Source organism: Brassica rapa, chromosome A02, assembly GCF_000309985.2.
Source record: "Brassica rapa cultivar Chiifu-401-42 chromosome A02, CAAS_Brap_v3.01, whole genome shotgun sequence".
NCBI classification, from domain to species: domain Eukaryota; kingdom Viridiplantae; phylum Streptophyta; class Magnoliopsida; order Brassicales; family Brassicaceae; genus Brassica; species Brassica rapa.
The window spans coordinates 4,711,303-4,727,581 of NC_024796.2; the positions used below are offsets into that span (position 1 = coordinate 4,711,303).

Genomic DNA, 16,279 nt, shown 5'->3' on the forward strand with positions numbered 1-16,279 from the left:
CGAACAAATAGAACAAGAAATAAAAACCCAAATAAAAGTAACTAAGGCACTTTTGTTCGATCGCCTCCAACGTACGAAAATCACGGTTCCAACACAGAATCGTCCGCTCTCCTTGCGATTCCATTTGCTACTTCTTTTGGAATCGCATTTGCCTGGTGATTCCAAGCTATCCGGACGATTTCATCCCCGCTAACGTCAGACGACGACCACGAACTGAGTTGAACATTTAATGGGTCCATGATAGCTATATAGATGATGCGAATCATGTCATGGCGGCCGATTATACTCCATAAACACCCATGTTATAATACCCATAAACATTCATATTATATGTTAATTGAATAATATTTTTTGTGGGACCAATATGATGGCGATGATATAAGATAATTATGTCATTTCACCGTACGTAAAAGGGTTTGGTGGGAAAGCGAAACTCAACATACCGACCGAGAACTGTTTACCGTAAAAGGATCATGCTTTTATTTTTGTAATAGATCAGATCAGATCAGATCATTAGAATGGTGTTTTGTATTTGTTCTTAGTATTAATTTTAGGCTTGGAGCTAGTTATGGTTCTCTATGTGTAAACTTCAATTACCATGTCGCAGTCATATATACTTTCAAATCCAACTTGATTGAAGGTTTAAGTGTCCATGTATTTATGTATGTGCATTATCGTATACCACCGGTCCTGATTAGTTTAGCTTAACCGGTGTTGGTTAAGTAGAATCACGTGTTTTGGTCACGTGTGGTGAGCACTGTAAAACGGCAACGTATGAGCCGTTACAGCTACACCTTATCTTGAGCTAAGCTCTAGTGACTGATGAGAGCTTAGTGCAGAGAGTTATCGAGAGAGAAAGGATCGGTGGTTGCGATTGTAATCCAAGCTCTAGATCAGAGCTGAGTAGTGGATTGCTGATCATAGATCAGCCCCAGGAGATATAGCGGCCTTCTCACGTTGAGAGGGTGCGGTGAACCTGGGTAAACACTTCGTGCGAGTTCTTGTTTCCTTTCGAGTAGTTCGTTAATCAACAAACCGAGTTAGATCTAAGCCGTTAGGAGAAGCGGATCGCACAAATTGGTATCAGAGCTTGAGTTGGAGTTTCGAGGAGGTTGCGATTCGAAGATCTAAGGTTTCTTGAAGCGAAGCGATGACAAAGACAAAGATCGAGATCGAAAGATTCGATGGAGATGGAGACTTCTCTCTCTGGAAGAGAAGGATGTACGCATACCTAAGCGTATCAGGTCTGAAGGATGTTCTTGCCGAGAAGGCCTCAACCTCTGAGGTCAAGGTAGACGGATCAGAAGAAGATGATCCAGATGTCAAGAAGAAGAACATCGCAACAGAGGAATCTAGGCTGGAGCGATGCGAGAAAGCTATGAACATGATTTTTCTCAACGTCGGAGACCACGTCTTGAGAAAGATCGAGCGATGCACAACAGCAGCGGAAACATGGACGACACTAGAGGCTCTATACCTTCCCAAGTCTCTGCCGAACAGAGTCCACGCGCAGCTCAAGCTTTATGGATTCAAGATGCAGGACCAACGATCAATTGATGAGAATGTAGATGACTTTCTCAAGATCGTTGGTGAGTTGAGTCATCTCAGTATTGAAGTCCCAGAGGAAGTGCAAGCAGTCCTCCTACTGAACGCACTGCCTGCGAAATACGATCAGCTGAAGGAAACTTTGAAATATAGTAGAGAGGTCATAAATGTGGAAGACGTAACAAGTTCAGCTAAGTCGAAGGAGAAGGAGCTGAAAGATTCATCAACGTCACGACCAAGCTCAGAAGGTCACTATGGCAGAGGGAGATCAGAATCACGAAGCTGGTCTAGTAACAAAGGCAAGGCAAATGCAAGATCAAGATCGAAGTCTTCAGAAAAGAAGAAAGTTTGCTGGATTTGTGGGAAAGAGGGACACTTCAAGAAACAATGCTACAAGTGGTTGGAACGGAATAAAGGGAGGACTCAGAACTCGCCAGAGTCCTCAATGGTAAGAGACGACGCTCAGGATCTTGTAGGACTAATTGCTTCAGAAGTCAACGTGTCTCAAAGACAAGATGAAACAGAAGAATGGGTCTTAGATACTGGATGTTCTTTCCACATGACCTCAAGGAAAGATGTCATGATTGAGTTTAAGGAAGCAACAGGAGGGAAGGTCAGAATGGCTAATAATAGCTATACAGAAGTCACTGGGATCGGCTCCGTCAGGTTCAAAAACCCAGATGGTACAACCTTTGTACTTCATGAAGTCAGATACATGCCAGGAATCGCAAGAAATCTGATTTCGTTAGGGACTCTTGAGAAGAAAGGATGCGAGTTCAGAGGATCAGACGGTTTTGTGAAGATAGTAAAGGGTTGTGCGGTTATCATGAAGGGAGAGAGAAGAGGTAATGATACGCTGTATATTCTTCAAGGAGGAGCTTTGAAGTCAGAGGCTAATGCAGTGAAGGAATCCTCTGAAGATTCGACCAGACTCGCAACGACCAAGCTTTGGCATAGCAGGCTTGGTCACGTTGGTCAAAAGGGACTAGAAGTTCTAGCCAAAGAAGGATGTATCGATAGAGCCAATATTACTGATCTTGATTTCTGCGAAGACTGTGTCATAGGCAAGGCACATAGGGTAAGTTTCGGTACAGCAAAGCACGTTACAAAGGAGAAGCTAGATTACGTGCATTCTGATCTATGGGGCTCTCCAAATGTTCCCAAGAGTTTAGGAAACTGCCAGTACTTTATAACATTTACTGATGACTGGTCCAGAAAAGTATGGATCTACTTCATAAAAACCAAAGACGAAGCCTTTGAGAAATTCGTTGAGTGGAAAAAGATGGTTGAAGTACAGTCAGAAAGAAAGGTTAAGAAGCTCAGAACTGATAATGGGTTGGAGTACTGCAATCTCAGATTCGACCAGTTCTGTAAGGAGGAAGGAGTTGTACGTCACAGAACCTGCACGTATACTCCTCAACAAAACGGGGTTGCAGAAAGGCTCAACAGGAGCATAATGAACAAGGTTAGGAGTATGCTCAGTGAGAGTGGTTTGGATCAGAAGTTTTGGGCTGAAGCTGCTTCTACATCGGTCTACGTCATCAACAGGCTACCTTCTTCTGCTATAGAGTTCAAGATTCCAGAACAGATGTGGACGTCAGCGTTACCAGATCTTTCCAGGCTAAGGCGTTTCGGGTGTGTCGTATACGTACACTCGGATGAGGGAAAGCTGAATCCAAGATCAAAGAGGGGTATTTTCACTGGATATCCAGATGGCGTAAAGGGTTTTCGCGTGTGGCTACTTGATGAGGAGAAATGCGTTATCAGCAGAAATCTGATCTTTCGAGAAGAATTGATGTACAAAGACATCAACAAGAATGAAATCTCAGGTAACTCTGTTCCTTTCAATACGCTTATGACTAATGAAACTTTAAGTTTTGAGAATGCAGGAAAACAGGTAATAGGCTCCGATGATCAGGAAGGATCTTCACAATCACGTGAAGACAGTAGTGCTGAGACTCAGTCACCTACAACAGAGGCTGTGACTCCGGTTAACCAGCAAGATTTGAGTGATTATCAGTTAGCGAGAGACAGAGGAAGACGTCAAGTCAGACAGCCTTCAAAGTACAAAGACTATCAACAGTATGAGGGTGATGATGAGATAGCTGGTTTTGCATACCTGATGATTGAAGACGCAGGACGACCAGAACCTGGGAGTTACCAAGAAGCTCTTGAAGATCCTGACAGTGAGCTGTGGATACAAGCCGCATATGAAGAAATGGAGTCGTTACTGAAGAATAAGACGTGGATACTTGTAGACAGAGTAATGGGTCAGAAACCTATTGGATGTAAGTGGGTGTTTAAAAGAAAGGCCGGGATTGCAGGGGTTGAAGATCCAAGGTTTAAAGGTAGACTGGTCGCGAAGGGCTACGCACAGAAGGAGGGTGTAGACTTTCAAGAGATTTTTTCACCAGTCGCCAAGCATGTATCCATCAGGTTTATACTATCCATGGTGGTTCATTTTGATATGGAGCTACAACAAATGGATGTTAAGACGGCGTTTTTGCATGGATATTTGGATGAAGATATTTACATGGATCAGCCTGAGGGCTATATAGACAAGAATCACCCGGAGAGAGTGTGTCTACTGAAGAGGTCACTATATGGTCTACGTCAGTCACCTCGACAATGGAACACAAGGTTTGATGAGTTTATCATGAGTCACGGTTTCATCAGAAGTGAATACGACATCTGCGTTTACTTCAAAGAGTACGAAGTAAATGAGCACATTTATCTGCTCTTGTACGTGGATGACATCCTCATAGCATCTAGAAGTAAGACTGAGGTTGAGAAGTTGAAACAGACTCTAGGCTCAGAGTTTGAGATGAAGGACCTCGGTGATGCCAAAAAGATACTTGGGATGGAAATAACACGAGACAGAGAGAGAGGAACCTTAACAGTATCTCAAGAAGATTATGCTATGAAGTTTCTAGGAAACTTCAACATGGAGAAATGCAAGAGTGTATCAACTCCTCTCGGAGCACATTTCAGATTGAGCTCAGCAACAGAGAAAGAGCTGAAAGAGCAGAGTGACTATATGAAGACTGTTCCATATCAGAGTGCTGTGGGTTCTCTGATGTATTCCATGGTTGGCACGAGACCTGATCTAGCCTATGCGATTGGAATGGTCTGCAGGTTCATGAGTAACCCTATTAAGATTCACTGGCAAGCTGTCAAGTGGGTTTTACGGTATGTTCGAGGATCAACGAAGATGAAGCTGTCATACAGGAAAGAAAGCCAGTTCATTGTTAAAGGATATTGTGATGCAGACTATGGAGCAGATCTTGATAAAAGGAGATCTATAACAGGGATGGTGTTTACTGTGGGAGGAAACGTGGTGAGCTGGAGGTCAAGTCTACAGAAGTCAATTGCGTTATCAACTACAGAGGCAGAGTGGATTGCTTTGGGAGAAGCTTCAAAGGAAGCTATGTGGCTCAGAGGGTTCATCAACGAATTAGGATTTGAGCAGGATCGAGTTGAGATATTTTGTGATTCTCAAAGCGCCATTGCACTATCAAGGAATCCGGTACATCACGAGAAGACGAAGCATGTAGATGTGAAATACAATTTCGTCAGGGAGCTGGTTAGTGAGAAGATCATAGACGTGGTAAAGATAGCGACTCAGTATAATCCGGCAGACATCTTTACAAAGGTACTACCGGTTGGGAAGATGAGAGAAGCCCTGCGGTTTCTCAGAGTTACAGAAAACTGAAGCTAAACATTCGCTAAGTTATTGAAGCCTGGTGGGATTATCAGGAAGATAAGAAGCTGAGTGAAGTTTCTCAGGAGGAGTTAACAAGAAGAGTTAACATGAGAAGATAAGAGGTTTGGAGCTGGAGTTTACAGTTTCAGGAGAGGATAGTACTAAGAGCTATCAAGAGAAGAAGTCATATGCACCAATACGTGGACAAGGAGGAGATTTGAAGGTTTAAGTGTCCATGTATTTATGTATGTGCATTATCGTATACCACCGGTCCTGATTAGTTTAGCTTAACCGGTGTTGGTTAAGTAGAATCACGTGTTTTGGTCACGTGTGGTGAGCACTGTAAAACGGCAACGTATGAGCCGTTACAGCTACACCTTATCTTGAGCTAAGCTCTAGTGACTGATGAGAGCTTAGTGCAGAGAGTTATCGAGAGAGAAAGGATCGGTGGTTGCGATTGTAATCCAAGCTCTAGATCAGAGCTGAGTAGTGGATTGCTGATCATAGATCAGCCCCAGGAGATATAGCGGCCTTCTCACGTTGAGAGGGTGCGGTGAACCTGGGTAAACACTTCGTGCGAGTTCTTGTTTCCTTTCGAGTAGTTCGTTAATCAACAAACCGAGTTAGATCTAAGCCGTTAGGAGAAGCGGATCGCACATTGATCATGTATATATCCTTCGTTATGAGTTATAGCAGACAGATGATTAATATCAAAATATGCCCCCATTATCATGTTGATTGATATTATTACAGAAGGATTAATCAATACAAATGGCGAAAGTTCAACAAAGAAAAGACAAATGTCAAAATCAGGAGTGGAGTGGGGTGGTAGGTAGGTAGGAGAAAGAGAGATCAATCACACTATGGTAGTTGGTGAGTGTGAATGAGCCATGCACTTGGGATTTGCCGACTTGTCTATATCTTGGTTAACCATTTGGTTTCGGTTTTTTATTTTGATTCCGGTATAAGGTACAGCTTTTATTTTGTTGAAAATGTTCATTATCGTTGTAATATGTGGGTGGGGAGGTAAATTTGTATCATCATATATGAATGGATGATGGCATGAAATTTATGTTTGGTATTTTTAGCTTTTTATCCTTACTTCAAATTACAATTTTATTGCTTGGGTAGATGAATCTTATAATCTCACCAACTAATTATCTAACCACAAAGATAACAAAATTTATGAAAGAAACTCATATTAGTAGCTCACCGTTGTTATTAATTGACCAATGGTAGTTTATTCAAGATTCTAAAACTCTGAGCATTGACAACAAAAGGCAAAACTTAAATTTCTTGACATGTTTTGATCTCTGACTGATTCCATGGAGCTTGGTCAGGATTTTTTGGGTAGAGAAAAACAACGCATAATCACATTTTTGGTATCTTCCGATTTTTAGTCACTTACTACATAAAATACAATATTAGAATCATATAGTAGTAAAATATTGTGAAGAAGTATTTGCTAGTTCTGTGCTGTCCGAGTTTCAAGATAAGCCCAATTACTTGTGGACGTGTTAGGATTTTTGGCACTTGTTTAAACAGTGAGAGAACGTGACATGACATGAAGAGTCACGTGTCAACGGTTTTATTGAGGCCGCACGTGGATTGTGACGTCGTCCTATCAGACAGTTGCGATCTGTTGGTAGTTTTGTTATACAGAACTATACTCGTCGGAAAATACAATGAAGAATAGTTGATTTAATCATTGCAAATCTAAATAAAAATAGTGGATGTCATATAGCAATCGTAGGTTATAGCCTTTTCTAACGAATAAAATCTGCACGTGATCCTGAAAAATGTAGAAAACGAATCATGTTAACAAATTTCTATGTGTTATTTACTTTATGCACTTAAATACTTGCGCACAAACATATTTTTATAAGAACAACCAACGCCGAGTTGGTCCATTGATAAAAGGGTTGTGGCTATAACTTCCACAAACCAGATTCGGTTCACGCTGGGAATGACTATTTACAATGTTTGGGTTTTCGACAAACATGTGAAAACACCTTTTTTTTTACCAAAAAACATATATATTTTCATAAGAACATATAAACTAGCCACAAATCTGTTCTTACAGATTCAACCAAGATAACAACCCAAGTCCAAGGTGTGTACCTCCTTTTGGCATCTCCTAGCAGCGAACCACAGCTAATATTGGTTGTTTACTATTGCTGCTTCTTTTGTTTATCTACTAGCTACATTAAACTTATTGTAATGACTAATTTAAATATATATTTCATGTGTTATAAGAAAACACTACTATATGACTTGCGATAAGCTTAATCTGAATATTTGTTTTATATAATATACATTTTAACTTTAGTAAATCAAAGTAGATAATGAGAATTTTATTGCGATATTCATAAGTAGATAATGAGAATGGGTATGTTGTAAATCTTGCTAATTTCATTGGTTTAGTTGGTACGTAGTGGTGTTTCAAAGAAAAAAGTTGGTACGTAGTGATCAGGTGGAGGATGGAAATTGTGGTTTTGAAAAACTAGAGGATGAAGGGTTTGTTGCAATCTTCTTTCCTTGCATCTTCTGATTTTGCGTCCACAGTCTATATGGTGAAGATTAGTGTTGTAATATGTGAGTGGAGGAGTTTCAGCTGGAGCTTCCGCCGTGGGTTCGATTCTCCTTACCTACCCATAGACGCTTTAAATGACAAGCAAAACCTGGATTTCTATGAGGCTCTTGGTGATTAGTCATTGGACCTAGAAAACCTTTGGATTCACACCAAGGTTATAAAAAATTGTGGGTGGAGGGAGATGTAAATTTGAATTATAAAGGCTAATGACAGAAAATCTATGGTTTGTATTTTTTAGCTTCTTATCCTCACTTCAAATGTTAGTTAATTGCTTGGATAGATGGATCCTATAATCTCATCTCACCAACGGATTATCTAACCACAAACATAACAATATTTATGAAAATTACATATTAGTGTTCATATGTTTCTATTCATTTACAGTTACAATCAGGACTAGAGAGCTCCTTTCTAGCATGGAAGCAACACCGAGCAGAACCATCAACACTAATCATCAAGGGAGCAAACGATAACGCATCAGGTTCAATCCATTACCTTTGTTGTCGAGTAAGGTGTTGTTCGTTTGTCCATCTGTCATCTCCATTCAAATGATCCATTTAGATGATTCATCCAAATGATTCATGTATATTTGGGACTGTTCATTTCTCCATCAAGATGCTAGATGGATCATCTAAATGAACTTATGTTTGTTTGTTTGTTCATCTATATTTCATCTAGATGGGTTTAGTAAACAAATTATTTATATACATATTTTATCTTGGTTGAACTATATTATTTTTTATTAATTATCTCAAATATAATTATTTTACAATATATTTTTGGCGGGAAATATAATTTTTCGATTTTATCAGAAAATATATTATATTGATTTACGCGAGAAAATATTTTTTTTTGTGGTTTTAGCGAGAAAAGAAACGAGAACAAACGTTTTTACGATTTTGGCAGGAAAGATGTTTTTTACAGTATTGGCGGGAAATACATTATGTAGTTTTGACGGAAAAAAGTGTTTCACGGTTTTGGCAGAAAAGTGCATTTTCATGGTTTTTACAGGAACAATATTTTTGGTTTTGACATGAAAATTTGTTTTAAAGTTTTTGTGGGACATGCATTTTTGTTGTTTTGGCGAGAAAGTGTATTTTTGCGAGAAAATGTATTTTTACGGTTTTGACAGGAAAGTGTATTTTTACGGTTTTGGCAGGAAAGTGCATGTTTGTGATTTTTAGGGGAAAATACGTTTTGCAGTTTTGACGGAAAAAATGTGTTTTGTGATTTTGGGAAAAACTGCATTTTGCGATTTTGGCGAAAAATGCATTTTGCGATTTGGAGAAAAATGCATTTTGCGATTTTGGCCGAAAATGCATTTTGTTTGGTTTCGTCGGGAAACTGTTTTGATTTGGTTTTATAAGAAACTGCGTTTTTGTGATTTTGGTGGGGAAATTTTTTTTTTGCGGATTGGCCACAAAAAGCATTTTTGTTGTTTTGTCGGAAAAGTGCATTTTCGCGGTTTTGGTGGGGGAAAAATGTTTACGAATTTGGTGAGAATATTTGTTTTTTCGGTTTTGTTAGAAAATGCACTTTTGTTTTTTGGCCGCAAATGTGTTTTTGCGATTTTGGCGAGAAAATGCGTTTTTACGATTTTGGCAGAATGTGTTTTGCGGTTTTGGCGTGAAAATGCACATTTTGTGCTTTACACGAAAATGTATTTTTAAGATTTTGGTAGAAAACTGTAAATTTTTTAACTTGGAAAAAAGATTTTGTTAGAATAACGGTAAATTGTCATTTATAATTTTGAACATGTTCATTTTCATCCAGATGCACCAACTGAACTCATATGGATGAGACATCTAGATGAGTCTATCTAGATCATGTGGATGATGTCCATTTCAACACTAAGCAAACACATTTGTCATTTCTATATGTGCCATATGGATGGACAAACGAACATGCCCTAACAAAACTGATAAAGATGGGAAAGATATTGGTTATGTCTAGAGAAGCTATATAAGCACAAGATCACAGTCTCAAATGTTGTCTCTGTCACGTCTTCTCTTTTCCATTGCCACTAGCTCTCTCCTGATAGCAGCTTAGACCTCAGCTTCTTCTGGAAAGAAGATCAACATTGGCTCTGGAATACACCGGTTGGTGAAGTAGACATGTTTTTGTTGCTTTAAGTTCATGCAAAGTGTTCCAATCTGGTTGCAAAGACTCTTGTTTTGTCTTGAGTATCTTCTTGTCTTTTAAGTTTTTGTACTTTTTGGTTATAGTCCGGGTTTTTTTGAATTTTTGTAATATTGTATTATCTAACACAAATATATCTATGGAAAATATGTTTTGAAAAAATAAAAACTAAGATCTTTTTTTCTTCTGCTCTATATTCTTCTAATGAGGAAGATAATCTATAATTTATGAGAATAATCTAGTATATTTGACTCTGGAATAATTAAGTTTTATTTTTTCCAATTACGAATCTATGTAATTAATTTTTTAAAATGTGAAATTTCTCGGAAACCATAATTTTTTTTAAATAAGGCAATATTCATTAATTCGAAGACCCCAAACGGCGTCGTAGAGACTCAGCTAAAAGAAAAGCACTTGTAAAACCTACCTATCTCCCTTATAAATAACCCCTTAACCTCTTTTTTCTCTTCCGCCGCCTCGCTCTGCAACTTTCTATTTCGCAGCCCTAAATTCCTATATCTCTCGAGAATCTCTTTCCTCCTTCAATCAACAATGGAATTCTGGGGTAAGATTTTCTTATCTCGGCATCTATTAACTAATACTTTACTGTCTATTCGTCTTTCGTCTTTTGGCTTTTGTCTTGAAGTTTATGTTTGATTGTAACATGTTGAACCATGTGTCAATACTTAGTTTTAAGGGTGGACACTGAGCGGATATCCTGAATTTTAAGAATATCCATGATCCGCTCTGATCCGCACGGATAATTGATTTTTTGATTGGATTCGATTCGATCTGTAACCTTTCGGATATCCGGTGTTCCGGAACACCGGATATCCGGAAAATCCAGATAATATATCGGACATCCGATTCGATCCATTAAAATAATTTAATTTAAAAACAAAGTAGAAAAATATGAAAAATATGAAAAACATAATATTATTTTGTTACAAAAATTATAAAAGCTACATACTTTTTAAAAAATCAACGACTAAATAATTAATTTAGTGAATAATAATATTATTAAACTTATATAGATTTATAAAATTATATATATATACATATGTATGTAATGATCTAATCGGTATTCGATTTAATAAATACTAGTATTGTTTTTTCCATTAGCTTCTTTGATTGGTGATTTCACGCTTGATACATCGCTGAATTATTCATCCTAATGAAAGTAACTGAAATTTTTCTAGACCCACCGCGTAGTCACATCCCTTATATATTAATTGAGAAGAATTACAACATGTTTTGTAGCCACGTGTCATCACTAAGATGATTATTAAAAAAATTAGAGAAATATGTCGGTTCATCTAAATATATAATAAGCTTTTTATTAAACTAACCATAAATTTATTATTATTATTATTTTCATTTTCCTAATGTGGCTAAAATATATGACAATTAATGATTTTGAATAATAAATATTTTATAAAAATAGTGTATGTTCTATCATATTTGTTTAATTTCAAACTATTAAAATAAATTAAACAGCCATATTAACCAGGTAATAAAAATTTAGATTTTCTGTATATGTTTTATTTTGAATTTTTAAACACGACTATAAATTACTAAAACTATTAAAAGTCTCACTTTCAAATTTTGTAATCCATGGTTTGAATTTTTTTTAATGACAAGATACAAATGATTACAAATTCATTTAATAAGTATTAATATTAAAATATATATATATAGATATATCGTTTTAAATTAAACTATATACCATATAAAAATTCATAAATATTTAAATTTAGAAAATTACTTCGAACATTTTTTTATGATAAAAGCTTTGAACCAATATTGACAACCTAATTTTTTTTATATAAATTACTAAAACTATTAATTACACAATGAAAATTTTGTTATCTATAATTTAATTTTTTTTTTCTAAAAAAATATAAATGATAAAAAAACATATGAGTAGAAAGCATCATTCAATAGATATTAATGTAAAAATATACTATATATATATGTTAATATCATTTATTTTTAATTATATACCATATCAAATATAAAAACTATTGTTTGGATTAAGAAAATTTATTTATATGTTTACACCAATTTAATTATATACGTAATAGTTAATGATATTTTACTTAATATATATCTATTAATTTATAATATGTAAAAAATATATAATACATAAAATAATTTATATATATATAATGTTCATGTCTTGACTTAGTATCTATTTATTTGTTAATGCATATATCATAAAGAAACCACATGATTCCCAATTTTTCAAAGCACGTGTAATCCAATTACTTTCTTCACCGTTAGATCTCAATATCTCACTTTGTATAGCAACTATGAAATCTCGAACGTATGATTATGTGGTCTTGAACGCGTGTTTGCTGAGTACGAAATCAATTGGCTCGGCCATCATCATGTCCTCACCATATCGATCATAAATGGCAGGACCAATAATTTCTTTGTAAATAATTACTTCACTTTCCACGAACGCGTCTTTCTCCTTTTAAAGTTTTTGTTCGTTTATAACCTGTTGAACCATGCATGTCCATGTTTAGTTTGTTTAGATGTTTATGTAATGTTCGGCGTCCACATTAACTCTCTTAGCTTGTCCTTTTAAAGTTTATGTCTTGGTAATAACCTTTGTTTAGATGTTCTTGTGGTAACAAGTAGTTTTTGTTCTTGTGCAAACTGACCTGGTTATAACCTTCGTTTAGATGTTTACTTAGATGTTGTGGAAGTAACAAGTAGCGTTTCATCTGTGCAAACGGGCTTACGTTGATTGTATTATTGGGTATATATAAACAGGAGCTAGAGTTGAGGCAGGGACGCCACTTAAAGTGAAACCTGATGAAGACTATCTCATCCACCTTTCACGGGTTGCTTTCAAATACCCTTATTAACAGTTCTGAAAGATTCATGATTAGTTTTCTTTACGGAGTTTCTTACTTTTCCTTTTTTTAAATATGTGTAGGCATGTATTATTAATGGGAAGGAGGGTGAAACTGCTCTCTTGGACGTGACTGTTGATGGGAAGAAGTTTGTGATTGGATATCTTTCTCAGGAGAAGATTCCTCAGATCAACTTGGATCTGATTTTTGAGAAGGAGTTTGAACTCTCCCACTCATTGGAGAGGGGGAGTGTCGACTTCACTGGCTACCAAACACCCGACGGCGACGAAGATGATGATTCCTCTTCTTCTGAGGATTACTACACTTCTTCTGACTCAGAAGAAGAGGGGGAAGTGATGGTCCATTCAACTATCACTGCCAATGGAAGTGCTGGAGCTTCTGCTTCGAGTGTTGCCAGGCCTGCTGAAGGAGCGAGTGTTTTCACCTTGCGGATGGATGTGGACGAGGATGATTCAGCTGATGACTGAGATTATTCTGTGGATGAAGAAAATGTGACACCTTCCTAACTATTTCTTTTGATTATAATAACTGAAACTGTTTGCGGCAGGTTTTGCCCTTTGATATTGACTCTTGTTTGTTGAAAATAATGCCATCTAGTTTAATGGCAGGAAACTTATGGTTGGTATGTTTTAGCTCTTTATAATCTCGTTAAACAAATTATCCAACCGGAAACTGACAACATAAGACAAAACTGAAATCTCTGGACAGGTTTTGATCTCTGACTGATTCCATGGACCTGTGTCCTGAGTTTTTGGTAGAATCACCTTCCAATTTTTAGTCTAGGTAAATGAACATTCATCTAGGGATAGAGTTTGTTTAGGATTGTGTCTAGGTGTAAAATAGATAGATTGATTGAAAGTTGACACATTTAGATTGAAATTTGATCACTCAAAGTCAATTTCCTTAGCACATGAGTTCTCCCATCTCTTAAGAAAGAAAGCTTTGTCTTTTATTGCATTTTAGTAGTTCTCTAGTTCAAAAACATCTCACAAACTGATAGCACTTAGATTAAGCATTGTCTTGCATTCCGTTTGCTTTAGAATCACTTAGAACTGGTTTGACATCCTTTATACTACAACATTTAATTAAGAGCACGTGCAATGCTCATCCTTAACCAAAAATCCTTAAAATTAAATTATTATAATAATTTGTGGAACCCAAACAATTTAAGAATTTGTGCCAACTTTATCTCTTTTAATCCTTAGCTAAAGATTATTTTACTCACAAATATGTTACTGTGCGCAGACCCAATCGTCACATGGGAGTCCGCAATTGGCTACTATTTTTTTTTTAAAAGCTGAAAAACTAATAAAATAATTAAAAAAATTGCCTTGGTTATCGAGTCATCAGTATCAGCTTTGCTGATGCTCTAATACATAGAAACAGTTTATTGGAATCCTATAGTAATAGAAAATTCAACCAAAATCACCACAACCCAAGTCCAATCTCTAGGACATTGGACAAGAAAGCATTTTAAAAACAATGGATAGAACTACTAGGCGCGTTTTATATCAAATGTTAAACATTATCTGAAAATGTTTAGGGTCGAAACAAAAACAAGAAATAAACAGGGGAGAATTTATTAATTATCTGAAAATGTTTTTGAACATAAAACACTAAAAAGCCACTCACACTTTCACGGTTACCTGCTTAACACTCTTTGAACCTCTCATGGCAAATAACGACGATTCATCCGAACTCACTGACTCACAAGAGGACCTATTTTAAGTAGATTATGGATTCTGGAGCTTTATATTTAGTAAAGGGAGTGTGACAGTGCATGTTAAATGATAGGGCATTAGAATCTTTCTAGCCACCATGTTTTGAATATCTTCACTCTGTTTTGGTAGCTTTGTGATAGATGCTGGCTGTAGCTAATTGGCGCGTATGTTTGTAAACAAACCCACGGAAGTATCGCCCCTCTTGCTTTAAACAAACGTATCTTGGATTTATTTAGATCAGTGCCTGACCTTGTCTTAGTAACCGTCATTCAGTTTGAACTATATGTTTCACTTATGGGAAAAGAGAGAGAGAGGAAGAAACTGCGAGTCACTTGTTGATTTGAGAAGGCAACTCCTTCAGAATAGTATCACTTGATGGCTTTAGGGGGTTGTGGTTTGGGAGATCCAGTGGCAAGAGAGGGAGATGAAGTCTACGCGGAGACTTCGCTCAGTGTTCATGACTTTTGGAACACTCATTTGAATGTAGCATGTTGACCAGTTGACTATAATAAATAACCATAAAGTTAAATGGAACCTTCAAATTAATTGCTACAAGTTTCAAACTTCCAACAAAACCATGTTCTTGTTATCACAAAAGCTCACAAAGACCTATGATAAGTCTACACTGCAAGTCTTTTTAGCGGTCCACAAACTTCGATTTGACATGTGCTAGATTGCCACTGCAATGCAAGGTCACTTAAGACGGTATCTTCTTCTAGCTTAGAACGTTTCCAACACACAACGAGTTTCTTTAGGATCACAGAATTTTCTGCAAAGTAATTTGCTAGTTCCATCAAACCAAACTCTGCCTCGTATCTGCTTTTTATCTCTACAAACTCGAGCGATGACAACAAACACTGAGGAGGCACGGACGAGAGTGCTATTGGAAGCGTGTCTACCTTTGAATGAGTTAAATCCTACAAAAAAAATTATATAAAGATGAATGAATACACAAATGGAGTTAAAAATCATGTTCTACCTTAAGACTGGTTATTGTCTGAGAGTGCACTCACATTATCATCTAGCCTTCTAACAATGCTCAAATCTTCTAGAACTGGACAAGACGAGATAAGTGACTTTAGACCCGTATCACTGTCATATATGTTTTCTTCTAAACGCATAGTCTTGAGACATGGCAAAGAAACAGAGTCAAAACTACCAACCAATATCCGATTGAGTCTTAGGTAAAGGAGCGTCTCGCAGACATAGAGGCTTGCGGGCATCACTTCCAAACGCTTACGAGAGACATAGATATACTCAACGTCAACATGTTTAATTAGTTTACGCCTCGCCACAAAGTCTATCCAACGAGTGACGCGAGACTTAACGTTCTTACGTTTCAGAATCTTTAGCTTGAGCTTGGGCAAGCAAGACTTCTGTAGGAACCAGTCGACGAAACGGGCGAATGCATTGTACTCTGGAAACTCGGAAGAGTCCAAATCCAACTCAGAGATCAGAAGCCATAGACCTTCCCACCTATGGAACAAAACACTAGTCTTAACAGCCTCTTTTGTCAGGAAGATAAAAGAGTATCTGAGATATCAAAGAGTCGGGTAATTTGCTTATCATATCTTCTCTTGCTGGACGTTCGTGGCACACTCCCTTCATTTTCTTTTCATCCATTATTTACACGCGCTCACAAAACTGAATCTCAGATTCTCGAGTATGAGCAAGAGATAATCAGAATCTCGAG

At 37.0% G+C, this 16,279-nt stretch overlaps 2 protein-coding genes across 2 annotated transcripts; one reads left to right on the top strand and one right to left on the bottom strand.

The window, feature by feature from the left end:
- Positions 1-10,294: 10,294 nt before the first annotated feature.
- On the top strand, positions 10,295-13,501 carry LOC103851455 (histone deacetylase HDT2-like). The gene is made up of 3 exons (XM_009128307.2): positions 10,295-10,545; positions 12,762-12,832; positions 12,928-13,501. Exons 1-3 carry the CDS (start codon positions 10,533-10,535, stop codon positions 13,330-13,332), a joined length of 489 nt encoding a protein of 162 aa, XP_009126555.1. The 5' UTR covers positions 10,295-10,532; the 3' UTR covers positions 13,333-13,501.
- A 249-nt stretch (positions 13,502-13,750) lies between these two features.
- Positions 13,751-16,209, bottom strand: LOC103851749 (FBD-associated F-box protein At5g44490-like). Its single transcript, XM_033284254.1, is given in 2 exon segments — positions 13,751-16,100; positions 16,102-16,209. Coding segments are annotated over 2 exon segments (642 nt in total). The 3' UTR covers positions 13,751-15,566.
- Positions 16,210-16,279: the final 70 nt, after the last annotated feature.